At 48.2% G+C, this 18,053-nt stretch overlaps 1 protein-coding gene across 7 annotated transcripts in view; it reads left to right on the plus strand.

The window, feature by feature from the left end:
• The first annotated feature begins 3,820 nt into the window (after window positions 1-3,820).
• Window positions 3,821-18,053, plus strand: part of CCDC6 (coiled-coil domain containing 6) — a 126,891-nt gene continuing 112,658 nt past the window's right edge. The window contains exon 1 of one of the 7 annotated variants that reach the window (XM_045581854.1): window positions 3,821-4,470. In XM_045581854.1, the coding sequence (XP_045437810.1) occupies window positions 4,150-4,470 (321 nt within the window). In that variant the 5' untranslated portion in view covers window positions 3,821-4,149. The remainder of the gene's footprint in view (window positions 4,471-18,053) is intronic. The other 6 variants (XM_045581853.1, XR_006741676.1, XM_045581852.1 and 3 more) reach the window with 6 other exon arrangements.

Genomic DNA, 18,053 nt, shown 5'->3' on the forward strand with positions numbered 1-18,053 from the left:
ATAGTAGGTGGACATTTGGGTTGTTTCTAGTTTTCCTCTTTGCTTTAGGAGCCTGGGATTTTCCTATACACTCTTTCAAGCTCTGCTGTGTATTTGGTAGAATTTAAAAAGCATTTCCTGGTCAGCAGTTCTGAATGATCTGTGTCAAGACAAGTGTTAGGTTTTGTAGGCTACTAAATTATACCAGACATGTGGGTCATATGTTTCAATGTTTGTTGAAATTCTTACTGGATTCTCATCTGATTTATGTTAGCCTTTGATTTGTTTCTTTAGACTACATTTGTAGAAGTGGCTTTGATTCAGTGAACTATTGATGAGTAAATGGGAACAGGAAGATAGAGAGAGACATGTAATTCAATCCCATAGGCATGCTCTTTTGCCTGGATGGGATGCTGCTGATGGAAGGCTAGTTTGACATTAATAGGTGTGAAATATTGAAAATACATGCTAACGAAATGGGTGGTTGAACACCAGCAATGGTAGGAAGAGTGGATGTGGTTGTTTGGGTTCAGGATCTCCTGACGATGGGCCTATGGAATGGACGAGAGACAACCTTGATGGGTCAGTGGGATGTAATCTATGTGTTGCCAGAAGAGCCACCCCAAAGTGGCCTTGCTTTAACTGCAAAAGTAATTGTTCACTTAGATCAGTGGTTCTCAAATGGGGGCAATTTTGTCCCACCGAGGATATTGGTAACATCTGGAGACCTTTTTGGCTGGCCGGCTCTTGGCATCTGGTGGGCAGAGGCTAGGGATACTGGTAATCAGTCTGCAGGATGGGACAGAGCCCCTCTCCACCCTGTACTCTCCACCCCTTACCAAAGAATTTTCCAGTTTCAAGTGTGAATAAAAGCCAAGGATGAGAAACTCTATACTAGATCTAAGGACTGGACATAACCTCTAAATCAAAAATATATTTAAGAAAACATGATCAATTATCTTTCAAGAAATGATAGCAGCACAGTGGCACATCCTTCTATGATTCTATCCAAATTCTGACAGTCTATGTATGATATCTACCTCATACCTGGCTCACTCCAATTATCTTCAAAACTGCAATGGTGCGTCGGGCAACCACCAAATCCAGTCAGAGTTTGAATGAAATTACTCGTATTTGACATTAATGCAAAAAGATATGGACAGCGATTTATTTAGAGCCATTAAAAATTGAACAACAAAATCTCCCTATGATTTATAGCATTGTGTTAGCTTTACTATTGAAAGTACCAAGGCTGTGGAGTGAACCAGCTGCACAAATGGCATTAGACAAAGAAGAATGTTGATGCTGTGTCTTGCAATTAGACTCTAAGGTATCCTTTTCCTTTGTGTTACACTTTTATAGCTTAAATTTGGAGCAAAGGTAAATGCCATTGTTTTTCAAATGGCACTGATTGTCTAAATGTGTCTCTTCTTCCTCAGGGCAGCACACACTACCATTTATTCTTCTGATTCATTTCCCCCCAGGAAAGCTGATAAGGAGTTCTATAATGATATTGGCTTTTTAACTAGTGTTTCCATTGGAATGCTATTACCGAACCAATGTTGTGATACACGGCCTGTTTATTAGGGGACTCACTTTTATAACATGTAGAAAATTAGACACGCTTTGGCTTTGCAATAACAATAAAAACTCCAGTGAAAAAAATATTCTCCAGTTTATTCCCATCTGTATCAGCAGGGAAGCTTTAGATGATGGCTTACCCCCTAAAGTCTCCTAAACACGATTACTGCCTAAAACAAAACCTAAAAAAAAAAAACCAAACAAACTAAAAAAAAACCCATGTCAAAATGCACGTTTCCTCCAAATCCTGTTCAAGACCCATACATTCCTAAACTTACTACAGAACGTGGGCCCTTTAAGAAAACCAGGCACTGGAAACCCCACCCCTCAGCTGACTCAAAGCAGTAAGTCCACCACTTAGTTGGTGATAAAGCTAGGACCGAGCCAGCTTCCCCTCTGCTCTGCCTAGAAGGAATGTTTCTGTTGCAATAAACTCCAAACGTGGAAGCTTCTGCATGCTGTTGGGTTAGGGAACAATAGAAACTTGTGAAGTATGGAAGCCAGATTGGCCCTTCAGATTCGATCATGGAGCTGGATCAAGTGGGAAGAAGGCTTTTAAGCCCGTTCTCCCCTGTGGTGCTGCTCCCTGCTAGCTTTCCTCTTCCATGTCACCCAGCAAGTGAGTTTTCCAGATAGCCCTCTGCAATGCAAGGAGCTGCTTGCCTCAGGTGCCAGATCCCCGAAAGGAAAAGTTTCTGGGAAAAGAAATAAGTTTCGGTGAAAACTAAACTGGATCACTCTGAAGAGCCAAGTCAATGTCCTCCCCCCACCACCACCACACCAACAGGGGCTGAGTTCAGAAGTCCTCTGGCACTAAAAAAAAAAAAAAACAAAACAAAAAAACAAAACAAAACAAAACTAGGAGAAATTTGTGGTGTTGCTGCGGTTGGCATATCTGAGCTTGCTGCTAGAAGCAGCCATCTTGGTAAAAAGATGATGTCATTTGGAAGACTTGGGAGTTTTAGTTTATTCAGAGGTAACAGTTTCCGTGAGCCACGGAATAACAGCTTAATCATCAAATCAGATGTAGGTTTAAAGGTAACGAAGGAGTGCGAAAATTAAAATAATTCCTTTCCCCACCTCTTCATCCTTCTCAACGTATTATAAACTTTTCCAAAAGTTCAAAGGAATAGAAAAGAAATTTACATTTCTCCCCTCCTCCTCCCCCCTCATTTTCTGTTTCCAAGTATGTGTGCTTCCCTTGACTGAGCTTGGATAATTAAACTAGTCTGGTCAGTTTCCGTTTCTAATTTTTATACATAAGTGAAAGCTGTTTTGTGTCAACAGTGTTAAAAGTGTTTAGAATCATTCACCTGCTGGGTCCATTTCCTACAAGACTTTCTTTGGGAGGGGCGGGGAGATAAAAGTTTTTATTTTAAATGTCCTACGCTTCAAAATTAGAACCCCGAATTAGACCACACTAGAGTAATTCATGTTTTATTTTTTTTAGTTACAAAACTTTTCTAGGACTGGCAGGACTCGTGAGAAAAGGTGATGGTTATGGTTCTGTTGCATTCCCACTTATTCGTCACTATTATAGCATCATGCTCTGTCTGCAGCTGCTGTGGGAAATTGGCACTTAAAGAGATGACTTTCAATCCACAAGTGTTTTTTATTATTATTATTATTATTATTATTATTATTATTATTTTCTTTTTGGAATCGATGTCGGTGTCTCTCCATTCTACTGTGAGGCATGCCCTGGTAACTATTTGCAAGATGCGAAGGGGGAAAAGAGAAAGAAAATAAAAAGTTGCACCGCCTCTAAACAATGGAGCGCAGCGCGGTGTAGGGGATTCTCAGGAGCCCAGGAGGCGGTGTGTCTTCTGCAAACCTTCCTGGACGCGGCTAACCTGTGGCTGCTGGTGGCGTTTCGCCCCCCCTCTCCTCCTGGCAGGGGAACTTACTGTTCTTTTGAGCGCCACTCCACGCCTCCCAGCCAGCCAGCCAGGCAGGCTCCCGGAGCTAAAACCGAAAGGGCTGCGTGGCTGTGAGAAACAGGCAGAGGGAGACACACGAGCGCGCTCGGGCGGCGGAAGCCGGGGCCGCGGCTCGGCGGGGGCCGGCGCCCTCTCCACGTGTCCCCGGCACCTGCAGGGCCGGCGGGGCGCTGGGTTTCCTTCTCCCGGGAGCGGGGCGCGGGCCCGGAAGAGGCTGGGCAGGCGGCTCGGGGCTTGCACCGAAGGGGGGAGGGGGGGCTCGGAGGAGGCCCTCCCTCGGAGCACGTGCGGCAGGCGGGCAGCTGGTGCGGGAGCTCCGCTCGGCTTCCTCGCCGCGCCCGCGCCCGCGCGTCCCTGGAGGCGGGCCGGCCCCGCGCTCCCGGCTGAGCGGCGGGGCGGCCTCCGGAGCGCCGGGCGGCGGCGGCGGCCCCGGTGCAGTACTGCCCGAGCCCGGGCGGGGTCTCTGTTCCCCGGCGGAGGCGGTCCCTCGGCCGCGGGAAGCGCCCTCTCTTTCTCTCGCCGCCGCTCCGCGTCTGCGCCCTGGTGCCAGGCGCCCGCTCGGCGCTCCCCTGCGCTCGCCCCGCGCCCACTCCCTGGCAGCCCGGCCGCCGCCGCCGCCGCTCCTCCTACTTCCCCAGCCGCCGCGGCCATGGCGGACAGCGCCAGCGAGAGCGACACGGACGGCGCGGGGGGCAACAGCGGCGGCTCGGCCGCCATGCAGTCGTCCTGCTCGTCGACCTCGGGCGGCGGCGGCGGCGGTAGCGGTGGAGGCGGCGGCGGCGGCGGAGGCGGCGGTGGGAAGTCGGGGGGCATTGTCATCTCGCCGTTCCGCCTGGAGGAGCTCACCAACCGCCTGGCCTCGCTGCAGCAGGAGAACAAGGTGCTCAAGATCGAGCTGGAGACCTACAAGCTCAAGTGCAAGGCGCTGCAGGAGGAGAACCGCGACCTGCGCAAAGCCAGCGTGACCATCGTGAGTGCCTCCTCCTCCTCCCCGGGGGCGCGTCGCCGCCGCCCGCCCGCCCCCCGGGAGCGGCAGGACCTGGACCCGGGCAGCCCTCCCACCCCCCGGGTCTCCCCGAGATCCCCAGCGAGCACGCTCTCGGTCGAGACCTGCCGGCCTCCGGAGGCTGGGGGAGAGGGAGGTGTCCCTCCGGGGCCACGCGGGTCTGTCTCCCCCCCCCCCCCACCTCCCCGGGGGTCCAGGCCGGTCGCGGGGTGCGGGAGGAGGCTGCTGGGACCACCCACTCACGTTCCATTTCCACCCCCTTGGGGAGGAGGCCCCTCCCGGGCAGAGCTGGAGGCTGGCGGCGTGGCTGGGGGGGCGGGGTGGGACTTTCTCAGTGCTAGCAGCGTGCCTGCGGGGTGCTTCCAGGATCTGGGGAGCCCTGCGCTGGGGAGGAGGGAGGAAGCTGGGGCCAGTGTGTCGGGGTTGGGGTTGGAGGGACTGGCTTGGGGTGCGGGGGTGCGCGTTTGGGCCGGGCACTAGGCTGGCATCTGGATCGCCGGGGAGGGGGCGGGAGAGGGCGAGTGGCCGGGAATCCGGGAAGTGGAGTTTTTTCTGGCCAGGATCGAGAGGGAAGGGCGGGTGCCGGAGGGAGCCGATGCTCCTACCTCGATTTGGAAGTCCTTTCCTTGGTGGGGAGGGTGAGGATGGGAGGGTGAGCGGGTTGGGGTGGCAGAGGCGATATAGGACCGCGTGAATGCAGCAGCATCTTACACGGGTCTGGACAGTGAAGGGTAGGAAGCCTGAGGCCAGCGTGAAAGGTAGCGAGCGACTCCCTTGCTTGAGCAAGATGTCCCTACGTGTGTGCGTTTCATTGGTGGTGAAGTGTCTTGGGGGTATTTTGCCTTTTGAATCCGGATATACTTGACGAGAGAACAGGCTGTCCCCGGAGGCTCCCCCTGAAGACAGGGGTGAGATTAGGGACATAGATCTCCCTCCTAGGCGTCTACAAAGTCCCCTGTAGCTGTGATGAGACAAAACATAACCGGCAAAAGTACACCGAGGTCTGTCCCCTAACATCCCTGTCGGCTAGCCACCTCATTGCCATGCAGAACCCCCCTCAGACAATCCTACTGAGGTCAACACAGTTTCCCAGCCAGGAGCAGAGAAGGAAACGTTAAGAAATCAAGGAGGGGGGAAAAAAATTGCCATCGCTGCTGCACAATGACTCACTAGACCAAACCTTCAGGTGGAGAAAGAGATATAGACTTGGACATGGGTCCGAGGTCACATGCTGGGAATGAAGTGGGATGCTCTTGTGCCAGGAAAGCCTTCCATGGAGGAGTGAGAGTGTAGGTGTGAGCGGGTGTGCGTGCCTTCCAACTCCAGGCCATGCATAGGAACCGGACGGCGTTCTGAATTAGCTTAGAAAGCAGGTTTCCACCCAAGTGTCAGGTCGATTGGCAGCCCAGATAGAAATTGATTGCAGAAAGACACTTAGTATGCTCACATCCAGTCCTCACGAATGGAATTGGACCTGTGAAATTCTCGAATTAGCCCCTTTGGTAGGAAGGGGGAGACATTTCCATAGGCAGCCACTTCCAAGCCTCCTCTGCAGCTTTCTTGGCCAAAGAAAGACGTCTGCTGAGCGAGGGTTTGAGGAGAGGGCGAAGTCGGTGGAAGCAGTTTATTTAAGGGTTTGAGTTCGTAAATGAGAGGGTTAGTCTCTGGGAGAATGTGAACCACGGAAAGTAGTAAAACTTACATGAAACAGAATTTCTAGCCTCTTGCCTACAGAGTGAGCAATTCAGGCTGTTTTTGTTAGTTTGGGAGGGAGCACGGGTGTGGAGATGCTATGAAAGGGTTATCTGTTTGACACTTGACCATACTATAAGTAGGCCTGTAAGTTGTGCACAAGCACATTGGTTTTTGCAAGGACAAACGTGCTCCTTCCTGGAATATAAAATCAGAGGCCCTATGAACTCTTGGCTTGGAGAGCGAGCGTGTGAGGTGGTGGCTTTATTCCTTAGCACTTACCCTCCGCTACAAATGACACCCAACCAAACGCGCTTTGTGACATGCTCTGTGGCCTTCTGAGTAAAGTTTAAACATCATTCCGGATGACAGCTTACAAGTACTAGAAGCCTCTCCATTCTTCCCTAATCTCTGACGAATATAGTCAGGGCGACAAATGAAAGGGCTTGTGGTTTACCTGGTTCTCGAGGACTTGGCAGGGGCTGCTAAGGCCAAATGGCAGAGAAGAGGCTCCTTTAAAGGTTTCGGAAGTTTTGTGAACTGAACCAGGGCCCAGCGTGTGTGGCTGCATGACATGGGTCTGTGGAGTCCCTGGTGCAACACTGCGTGGTCCTCTTTGTTGAGGTGAAGCCGTACCACCCCTGATGACTCTAACTTAAACGTAGCGGGGAGCTGCCTGGGAAGTTGGTGACAAGACCTAGATATTCGGTTAATTTGTTCACTTAAAATCATTTTAGTTCATTTGAAGTGACGATGGAACCATCATCCTATTCACTTGCCTTCCTGATTCTTATTAGTTCCTCTGGTTACAATAGCAATTAGCATGTGCGTGAGCACGGAAGATGTTTATGGCCTTTTCCCTGCATACGAATCGGGAAGGTGCATTGCTCATCAGCCTCACCCTGGAGAAGAGGGAAGCGCCTTCTTTTTGTGTTTGTTTTTTTTTTAAGGGACTTTATTAGAGGAGCTTTGGGTTCCCGGCAGAATCGATTGGAAGGTACAGAGGTTTCCCCTGTACTCCCTCTCCTGCTTCCCCTCCTTCCCGCTGTGTCCAACACCCCCCTCCCCCACCACCACCAAAAAAAAAAATGGTACATTTGTTATAATCAGTGAACCAGCACTGACACATCCTAAGCACCCAAAGTCCATAGTTTACATTAGGGTTCACTCTTGGTGTTGTACATCTGTGGGTTTGGCCTAATATATACTGACTTGTATCCACTAGTATTATACAAGGCAGATACGGTGCCCTGAAAATCCTCCACGCCCTGCCCTTCCACCCTTCCCTGATCCCTGGCAACTGCTGCTCTTTGCACTGTCTCCCTAGTTTTGTCCTTTCCAGAATGTCACAGGGTTAGAATCGTACAGTATTGCAGCCTCTTCAGAACGGCTTCTTTCACCTCGTAATAGGCATTTAGGTTTCCTTCATGACTTTTTATGGCTTGATGGCTCATTTCTTTTTTGCACAGAATAATATTCCATTATCTCAATGTGCTACAGTTTATTTACCCCTTTACCTGCTGAAGGACTTTGCTGCTTTCAGATCCTGGCAGTGATGAATAAAGCTGCGATAAACACCAGTGTATTTGGTTTTTGTGGACAGGAATTTCAGCTCACTTGGGTAAAGAGCAAGGAGCACAGTGACCGGATTGTACGTAAGCGTACTTTTAATTTTGTGATGGAAGTGCCAAGCCGTGGCTGTCCTGTTTTCGCATTCCCACCAGCAACGAAAGAGTTCCTGTTGCTCCACATCCTTGACAGCATTTGAAATTGTCTGTGTTGGTGCATTTTGAATATTGTAATAGGTGTGTAGTGGCATCTCGTTGTTGTGTCCTCATTTGTTTTTAAAAATATATTTTATTGATTTTTCACAGAGAAGAAGAGATAGGGATAGAGAGTTAGAAACATCGATGAGAGAGAATCATCGATCAGCTGCCTCTTGCACACCCACTATTGGGGATGTGCCCGCAACCAAGATACGTACCCTTGACCGGAATCGAACTTGGGACCTTTCAGTCCGCAGGCTGACGCTCTATCCATTGAGACAAACCAGTTTCGGCCTCATTTTTTTTTTTTTTTTTTTTAAGCTCAAAGGCCAATAGAAGCTTGTAACGAATGGTCATTTCTGTCTCTTTTGTATGTTAGCACTTATTCTGATCCATCTTCCTATTTAGTAAAGGACTGATTTCATGGGCATGTGCTCTCAGCATTTAGAGGTAAACATCATCTGTGGGGAAGGGTCAGATGGATGAGGCCCTTCATCCATGTCTAAAAGGGCCTCTGGGAGTTAGAGCTTGCCCCTAGTGTTTTAGCTGGGAATTGGAGGTGGAGTGGAACGTGAGCGATTCTCCCATTTCCCCTAGTAAATCGGGAGTGGAAGCAAGCTGCTGATTACAGATCATAGCTTCTTCTTTGGAGTGGAGAAAATAACAAAAAAAGCAAATGCCCAGTCACCCTGTTGAGTAGCTTGTAGATGTTAGGTTATAGCTATCTGGCTTGTACTGTGGAGGGAAATCGGAGGTTTTCTAATTCATTGTAGTGACGGGTGTCCAGGAATGGTGGTCTGGTGAGACGGTGAGGAGATGCAATTCTGAGCTGTAATTGGATGGCTTCCAAGTTCTGGAGTAGTTGCTGGTATTCTCGGAGTGTACCCAGGGCCTCACACCTGGCACGGCTAGCCCTCTAAAGCAGGTCGCCAACCTTTCGGACCTCACTGACCTCCAGTGGTCCGCCGACCACGGGTTCTCGACGGCTACTCTAAAGAGCGTGCTTCTCTAGGCCGGTTCAGACCTTCAGCATGTGTTTGCTTTGAAAAGAAAAATCCTACGATGAATCACTAGTACTTAAATATCCTTCTAACCATAAAATGAGTCCTTCGTTATAGAAGTTTACGGAAATACAAAGGTATTTGGAAGTTACAGTAGAAAAACATATTGGTATGGCATGTTTAGAAAAACCTGGCTGTTTTGAACATCAGCCGTGTAATGATCTCATTAACCAGTGAAAGCCACCATACAGTTAATGTTTTGGATTTTGGATTACTTAACTCTGGAAGCCCAATACACCTTTTTCCATTTTTAAGACTCCATTTTGGCAGATTCTCTGAAGATAGATCAACATTGCTCTTATGAAAATGGTATGCAGTGTGCCTTTTTGTTTTTTCTTGTTTGAAAAAGTCCTTAGATTTTTATAGAAACACCCTGCTTTAGACACAGCTTGGAAAAAATGTATGACCCGATAGGTCTAATTGTATGCAAGGTCACTCTTCCTAAAGAGGCTGTTCTTGGATTTCTTCTGTAGCTAAAGTTCTTCACTTTTGTAAGTTCCTTCTGTGTGTTTCATATAACCTATTTGTATTTGACTGCAAACACACACACACACACACACACACACACACACACACACAAACCACCCACAAAACACACACAAAACCTTAGAGTAGGTGATGACAGTCTTTTATAGTGCTCTTATTTATTTTGCTGGCTATGGGGAATAGTTCAAAGAATCACCGGTATCTGGTTTGTGGTAACTGTTGTTCAAGGCCAGAGAGACTGGTTTACAGCAAAAATCTGAAGCGGGCATTGCTCACTTTAAAACTTTCCGGGGCTCCCCATTGCCCTCTGGGTCCCGGAAAACATCCTGGAGGTGCACCGGGCTCCGTATGACCTGGTGTGCTTATTTTACAGACGTACCCCTCCCATTGGAAACTGTCACTGGGCTCCGCTGCTAGTTCCTGGAATTAATTGCAGCAATGTCTCTGGCTCCTTTAGGATGTACCTCGTGCCCTTACTGTTCTTCCCTACTTCTCCCCTCCCAAGTAGACTGTACTGCTTCCCCCTCCTACCCCCCCCGCCCCCCCCCCCCCAGCTCCCCCTGCAGTGTACACTAGCACCCTCTCTTTGCCAGCCACCCACTGGGTTTTATGCCCACTAACTCCCATTCCTCAGTGTCTGGGTGTGGTAGAGTACTTGGGTTGACTCCAGAGGCATTGAGTGATGAGGTTTTTTTTGTTCTTTTTTTTAAATATATTTTATTGATTTTTTTACAGAGAGGAAGAGAGAGGGATAGAGAGTTAGAAACATTGATGAGAGAGAAACATTGACCAGCTGCCCCCTGCACATCCCCTCCTGGGGATGTGCCCGCAACCCAGGTACATGCCCTTGACCGGAATCGAACCTGGGACCTTTCAGTCTGCAGACTGACGCTCTGTCCACTGAACCAAACCGGTTTCGGCATGTTTTTGTTCTTTTTGTACTGGGGGGAGGGTGCTGACACTGTCTCCTGACCTAGGTGCATAGAGTCACTCTCAGGCATGTGTCCTCAGCAGCAGCAAGCAAGCACCATCTTCTCCGAAGTTGGTCGGCTGAGCAGATGGGATGGGTGAGTGGATACACTGTATACTTTGGGGGATCACTGGAATCAGTGTGTGCCCCCAGCCCCGGTGGGTGATGCTGTAGGCTACCTTGTAGCATATACCCAGGGGTTTGTCTAGATGCTGCTGATACATTTCACCTTTGGAAGCGGGCGGTGTCTTCAGGTTCACCTTCCTAAGGGTTTCCGAGTAAAGCTTATTAGCAGGGGTGGGAAACTTCCGGCCCTCGGCCGTATAAGGCCCAGAAAATCATTGGGTCCGGCCCTGCCAGAGCATTAGGGGCGAGTTCACTAAACGTTTGACCAAAGACAGCAGGGTCATTTTGATAATTTTGTATAGCCCATGAGTGATGTTATAAATATCCAAAGGGCCCTTGGCAGGGAAAGGGTTCCCCACCCCTGGCGGCCGGGAAGAAGTGGCTCTGTTGAAACTGTTAAGATTTGCCACTTCAGCTTTACCATGGCGACAGCTCATTCCAGGCATGTCTTACGATTTTTTTTTTTTTTTTTTTTAAATGTTGAAATGCCCCCCAGCTGCCTCTGGGACACAATTAGGAGCTGTGATAGAGGGGATGTATCGTGTGGGAGTCCCTGAAGCTCCATTTGAGGGAGGACCTGCGAAGAAGCTCAGGAGGCTTGCTCACTCCTTGTAGATGTCCACCCGTGGCCTGCAGCGTGCAGTTTGGTAGATGGCTGTAGCGTCACATACAGCGTGCGTGCCTGGTTTTTATGTTTTCTTCTTTACATCAGGCCTCGCAGAGCTAACTGCCATGTACCGCTAGAAATCTGAGCTTTTCAACTCCCACCTGGGGGAGCAGAGGAGTAACAATCCTTGTTCCCTCCCATACTTTCCCTGCCCGCCCGGTGGGGAAGGTGCTGCTCTTTGTTTTCAATCACAATGCAGCTGCTTTTGGACTGACTGCGCCATTGTCGGAGCCCGGGAAGTGACTGCTCCCAGGTTCAGCGTGTTCCTGCTGGCTGGTGGTTGAACTTTTCTTGACAGGGAAACGAATGCTCTGGAAAATATTTCTCATCGTCAGGATCTTGGGGCGGTGTTGACTTGCAGATTCTTCTTATTTCCCCAAGGTTGTCAACTTTTTTTTTTTTTTTTTTTTTAATGGCTGTCGCGCTCATAACTGTGAATTTTATCCCGGTGTTCATACCAGTGAACATTGCAAAACTCACTTTGTATAGGTGTTCTCTGCTAGGGAGAAGAAGGCTGAAACAAAGGGTTAATCGTTTTGTTGATGGATATTTAGATTTAACTCCTTCCTTGTTGGTTCTTAGATCTTATGCATGGAGGGGGTGGTAGATTAGTGATTAAAATGTATTATAATACAGGGTTTAATGCTGGGACATTTTCTGTGTTTTGTTTTGTTTTGTTTTTTTTTCCCTTCCCCCTCCCATTGCCTCCTCAGTAAGGCACAGAATGGTATGTGACAGATAACAGCCTGAATTAGGCAGGATTTAACCTATCAGTCCTTAGGAAGGGCTGACTGTGTGCCGGATACTTCGAAATATTCGGAAGGAATGTAAGGGCTTCTCCAGCAGCCTACCACGGATTGCACTTGACTTTCATTCAGCTTGGTCCTGGCTGGTGCTGCAGGGACTGCAGAATAGAGGGAATGGCCTCCCTTCTCCAGCATTCCCCAGCCCTGAGAGTCACGAAGTGCAGAGATAACACACCTAGAAGTGGAAGCAGGAAAGGAAGTCCAGGCATGCTCCTGCAGGGCTGCCCAGGGAGGGCTGTTCCCTTCCACCTTCCGAAATGAGGTTCGTCTGTTTTATGAATATCTTGAAGGAAAACAATGTATCATCTCCACTCGGTTTAATGAGCTTGTAGTTTATTTTGTAAGGCAGAGATAGGGAGAGCTGTTGCTCAATTTGTCTGTGTCGAGGTGGCCTGGGAGGCTTTTGTTTGTTTTTAATTTTCTTTTTTTTTATGTGGCGAGGAATGAAAAGAGAGGCCACTGATGTTTTAACGTCATGATGTACATCTGCCTGCAGATTGAAAAGATCTAGGTGGTTTTTCCTCTTATTTCTGTCACACTCTGGGCCCCACCCATCTTCCTTTCACAGAATATTATTGTTGCACGGACCAACATTTTCTTAAGCCTTCAATCTTCAACCTGTGAAAGCAAAGACTTCTTATGTTAAAAATAGAGATACTAGATTATGGGCAATTTTATATGCCATTTGTGTGTGTGTGTGTGTGTGTGTGTGTGTGTGTGTGTGTGTGTTTAAAGCAACGTTGATTGACAGGATAATCTTCTGAGCATCTGTTCCAGATCAAATCAGCCCTAGGTGCCAGGTGTGTGGCTGGAGTGATCTGGTTAATGCCCTCCAGGGCACCTCAGGGCACTTGGGATCAAATGAGGGCACTCGTGCCGTGCCGAGGAGCAGAGTTGAGATATTCAGCCAGACGTAGGTCATAATTCAAAAAAGTTTTCCATAGAAGGAGAGAGGAAAGTGAAAGAACGAGAGCAGCGTGGAGCATGGGTGAGCTAACGTGAGTTCCTAGAAGTCTGGTGCCCACGTTAAGCACCACATGTGTGTCTGTCATCCCTGAACAGAGTCTTCAGCCTTATCAGCGTTTGGAGACGGAATTAGAAAGGCTAAAATAATCCTGAGAAAAAGAACGTATTTGGTTATATAATAGAAAGAGCTTCTAGGCTCATGAAATGGTTTGCATCTACGTGGTGATTTTTTTTTTTTTCCAGTTGTCCTAACATACCAACTCAAATAATAACTTTTATCCTATTGAGGTTTTTATGTTGTTGTTTTTCGGTTCTTCGTTGGACAGGCCTTAATTTATCTAAACGAAGGCGTTTGCTGAGAGTCAAAACATTGTGTTGCTGCTTCATTTAATAGCTCCTGATTATAGAAACACTAAAATTTGAGGGGGAAATCAGCTAGAACAATTTAAATGTCCCAGCTAACCAAAGAGCACACTTTTGAGCGTATACGTCATAACGTAGAGGTTTGGGTTTAGTTAGGTACATATCACTACTTGGAAGGTGCCACGGGTTTTGGAAAATATATGAACTATTCCACATCATTTTGAATCTTGAATGCATGTAGCTTATTATCGAGAAGTACCTTAGGTCCCAGAGAATAGGGTCAGTGACTTTTTTCTGTGACTTAAAACATTGTGATAAAGTATACACACAAATAAAATGACCATTTTAACCATTGTTAAGTATTCAGTAGCATTAGGTACATTCATGGTGCTGGGCAATCATCACCACTATCCAGTTCCAGAAGTTTTTCATCATCCAACCAGAGCCTCTCTCTGTCTTGATTCAACGGTATCTCTTCATTTCCCGCCATCTCCAGCCCCTGGTAACCTCTATCCCCAGTGACTTAGTGTCTTTCTTTTCTGCTCTACAGAAGCAGCTACCTGCTTTTTCGTGCTCTGGTGTTAAAAGTGAGGAATTTGTATCTAAAGCATTTTAATTAAAGTGCTCTTGATATCTTGCTACAGCTAAATTTGTTATTGCTTTTTGGCTCTCACACATCTGGTTCTTTGCTGTCTTCGGCACACTGAGCCAAGCCGGTATGGCATCCCAGCCCTGATTTTCTACCCCCCCCCCCCCTTTTCTAATTTGCATTTAGAGTAAGCACCCAGATGTGCAGAACACAGAGGAATAATCCACAGTGGGGACTTGTCCTGCTGGAAAGAGAAAGGACTTTTGCCCTAACACTGAATATCTAATGGTTGCTTTAAAAAAAAAAAAAGAAAAAAAAAAAGAAGAAAGAAATGTGTTGTAATGCCCTAGCCGGCTTGGCTCAGTGGATAGAGCGTCATCCTGCGGATTGAAGGGTCCCAAGTTCGAGTCCAGCCAAGGGCACATGCCTGGGTTGTGGGCACGATCCCCAGTAGGGGGCATGCAGGAGGCGGCTGACCAATGATTTTCTCTCATCACTGATATTTCTCTCCTTCCCCCTTCCTCTTTGAAATCAATAAAGAAATATATTTAAAAAAAAAGAAGAAATGTGTTGTAAGCATTTAATTTCCTCTGTAGCATTTTGAATATACCCAATTTAAGAAAGTTTGGAGAAAGGAAAAGCTTGAAGAAATGAAGAAGACTCCTTGTTTGCCGGCATTGCTCCCCTTCCACGTTATTTTGTGTTGCCCGATAACAGCAGTGTTTACCCAGTGTCCACTGTGGGCTAGGTTCTATTGAGAGGGGCTTGCATATATCTTCTTACGTAATCTCACCACCATCCTGCGTTGCCGATGTTATCCATTAATACAAACTTGTCAATTTAGGCCCAGAGAGGTTATGTAACTCGTGGCTGGAATTTGAACTCAGGTCTGGCCTTGGTGCTTAAGCATGAGGCTACACAGCTTGTGAGAAGGTGGGATAGAAATGGGCAGCTTTATCTTTATCCTCTTCGTTGCTTCTCCACTGCTCTAGTCCTTTAGTTAGAGCCGTGGCTGCCCTATTACCACGGCAAATCCTCAGGATGCCAGGCCCCAGGGAGGGTTTCCAGGGCAGCAGGCTCCCTGCCTCCGAAAAGAAACAGTGATGGGCAGGGTGCCTTCAGTGCCTGGGGGACAGCCTGCGGGCCCCAAGCTGGCTCTGTCTCCCTCTGGTGCTGGGCCTTTGGAAGCCCAGTAGGTTGCCCTCTCTGCTTATAACACAGCCTCTGGGCTCCCATCCCAGATTTGTACCAGTCTGTTTGGACCACTTATGTTATAACCTCTATTTAAACATAGTCCGACCTGCACAGTAATAGAGGATTTTTCCCCCCAATACATGTATTGATCACCTGCTATATACCAGACAGAATGCCACAGGTGAGAACTGGGATGAAACTGCATCTGAGGAATTGGGATCATCATCCAGGAGGGCTCTTTCTCTCCTGAAGTGGTTATTAAGCTAAAACCTGAAGGATACGTTGAAGTTAATCTAGAGGAAGATGAGGGTGGGAGTCTGGGCAGGAGGGGGCATGCCTCCCTTACTCAGGCAGGACCTGAATGTGGGAAGGAAACGGGGAGGAGACCAGGGACCAGGCTCCATCCAGGGGCTAACTACAGAGGAGAGTCCTGGGGGCAGGGGAGCAATGGAGTGTAGAGGCACTGTGATGGTCCACTCCGGCTGCTTACTGCAGATGTTTTTCTTCTCAACTATTTGAAGACAGAGACATTGTCGCATATCATCCATAAGATAGTCTGTCTTACTCCATGATAATGATGGCTAAATACTATCGTCTTTTTTTTTTTTAAATATATTTTATTAATTTTTTACAGAGAGGAAGAGAGAAGGATAGAGAGTTAGAAACATCGATGAGAGCGAATCATCATCGATCAGCTGCCTCTTGCACACTCCCTACTGGGGATGTGCCCGCAACCAAGGTACATGCCCTTGACCAAAATCGAACCTGGGACCTTTCAGTCCGCAGGCCGATGCTCTAGCCACTGAGCCAAACCAGTTGTGGCAACATACTACAGTCTTGCTGTGTGCCTGGTAGAGAGCTACACACATTGTGTTAGGGAGTCATTTCTTTGTCACAGCAACCCTTTGCTGTCTCCATATCACAGACGAAGAAATGAGGGGTAGGAGGCTCAGCAGCCTGTCAGTCACAGTAAGTATAGGACAGGATTTGGACTCAGGCAGTGTGGATGGTACCTTGCCTGGTGATTGACACATACAAAGCCTGTCATTGGAAGGGTCATTGGCATTTTTCACAGCCTTGACCTAATAGCTGCCCAATACAGTTTGAAGAATTTATTTTGGGGAGGTCCCAGGTTGACTCTTTATAAACTCTTCTCATGGAGTATGACAGTCAGTAAAGAACACGAGCTCTGCATGCACACATTTATTGAAAAGTGTGCCATAAATTGACAAATGAATGGAATCATCACCCCTGTCGATATACATGTTGTCACCAGCAACCCTCTTTCCCCCAAGCTGCCTTATGCTCTGTTTCAGGCATTTCTTTCCCCAAAGTAACCTTGTTCTGACTTCTATCACTATAGATTTCATTTTGCTTATTTTTGAACTTCATAGAAGTGGCTTTATAGAGAATGTATTTTTGTGTGTATCGAGATTCTTTGATTAGTTATCCTGGTTCCGTGGTCGGCAAACGGCGGCTCGAGAGCCACATGCGGCTCTTTGGCCCCTTGAGTGTGGCTCTTCCACAAAATACCACGGCCTGGGTGAGTCTATTTTGAAGAAATGGCGTTAGAAGAAGGTTCAGTTTAAAAAATGTGGCTCTCAAAAGAAATTTCAATCGTTGCACTGTTGATATTTGGCTCTGTTGACTAATGAGTTTGCCGAACACTGTCCTAGTCCATACACTTACTAATATTAAACAGTACCCATGTTGTTGCATGTAGGAGGAGTTCTTTTTTATTGCTGTGCAGTATTCCAGTGCAGGAGAGTCTGTGGAGATGTTCAGTTTGAACCTCTGGCCCCCAGGTAACCTCGCCCCCTCCCCTCAGAGTTAATTATGGGAGAAGTGTGATCGTGGACATTGGGGCAGTGTGAGAGAAGTGTGATCGTGGGCATTGGGGCGGTGTGAGAGAGGTGTGATTGGGACATTGGGGCGGTGTGAGAGAGGTATGATGGGGCATTGGGGCGGTGTGAGAGAAGTGTGATTGGGACATTGGGGCGGTGTGAGAGAGGTATGATGGGGCATTGGGGCGGTGTGAGAGAGGTGTGATCGGGACATTGGGGCGGTGTGAGAGGGGTGTGATGGGGCATTGGGGCGGTGTGAGAGAGGTGTGATGGGGCATTGGGGCGGTGTGAGAGAGGTGTGATGGGGCATTGGGGCAGTGTGAGAGAGGTGTGATGGGGCATTGGGGCGGTGTGAGAGAGGTGTGATTGTGGACTTTGGGGCGGTGTGAGAGAAGTGTGATCGTGGGCATTGGGATGGTGTGAGAGAAGTGTGATCGGGACATTTGGGGCGGTGTGAGGGAAGTGTGATCGTGGGCATTGGGGCGGTGTGAGAGAGGTGTGATTGTGGACATTGGGGCGGTGTGAGAGAAGTGTGATCGTGGGCATTGGGATGGTGTGAGAGAAGTGTGATCGGGACATTTGGGGCGGTGTGAGGGAAGTGTGATCGTGGGCATTGGGGCGGTGTGAGAGAGGTGTGATTGGGACATTGGGGCGGTGTGAGAGAAGTGTGATCGTGGGTGTTGGGGCGGTGTGAGAGAAGTGTGATCGTGGACATTGGGGCGGTATGAGAGAGGTGTGATTGTGGGCATTGGGGCGTTGTGAGAGGTGTAGCACAGCAGCCGGCACAGGGCCTATAGAACATTGGCTCCAGGTAATTAAGTTCTGGCTGCCTTACCAGCCAAGTTTCATTGAAATCAGGGTCTTTAAGCCTCAGCAGACTTAATTGACAATATTGTCCTGGCCAAGTTGCTCACTTGGTTGGAACGTCGAAAGGTTGCAGGCTAGATTCCCTGTCAGGGCACATACCTAGGTTGCGGGTTTGATCCCTAGTCAGGATGACTACCAGAAGCTTTTTCT

This window comes from Pipistrellus kuhlii, unplaced genomic scaffold, assembly GCF_014108245.1.
Source record: "Pipistrellus kuhlii isolate mPipKuh1 unplaced genomic scaffold, mPipKuh1.p scaffold_m20_p_15, whole genome shotgun sequence".
Taxonomy (NCBI): Eukaryota; Metazoa; Chordata; class Mammalia; order Chiroptera; family Vespertilionidae; genus Pipistrellus; species Pipistrellus kuhlii.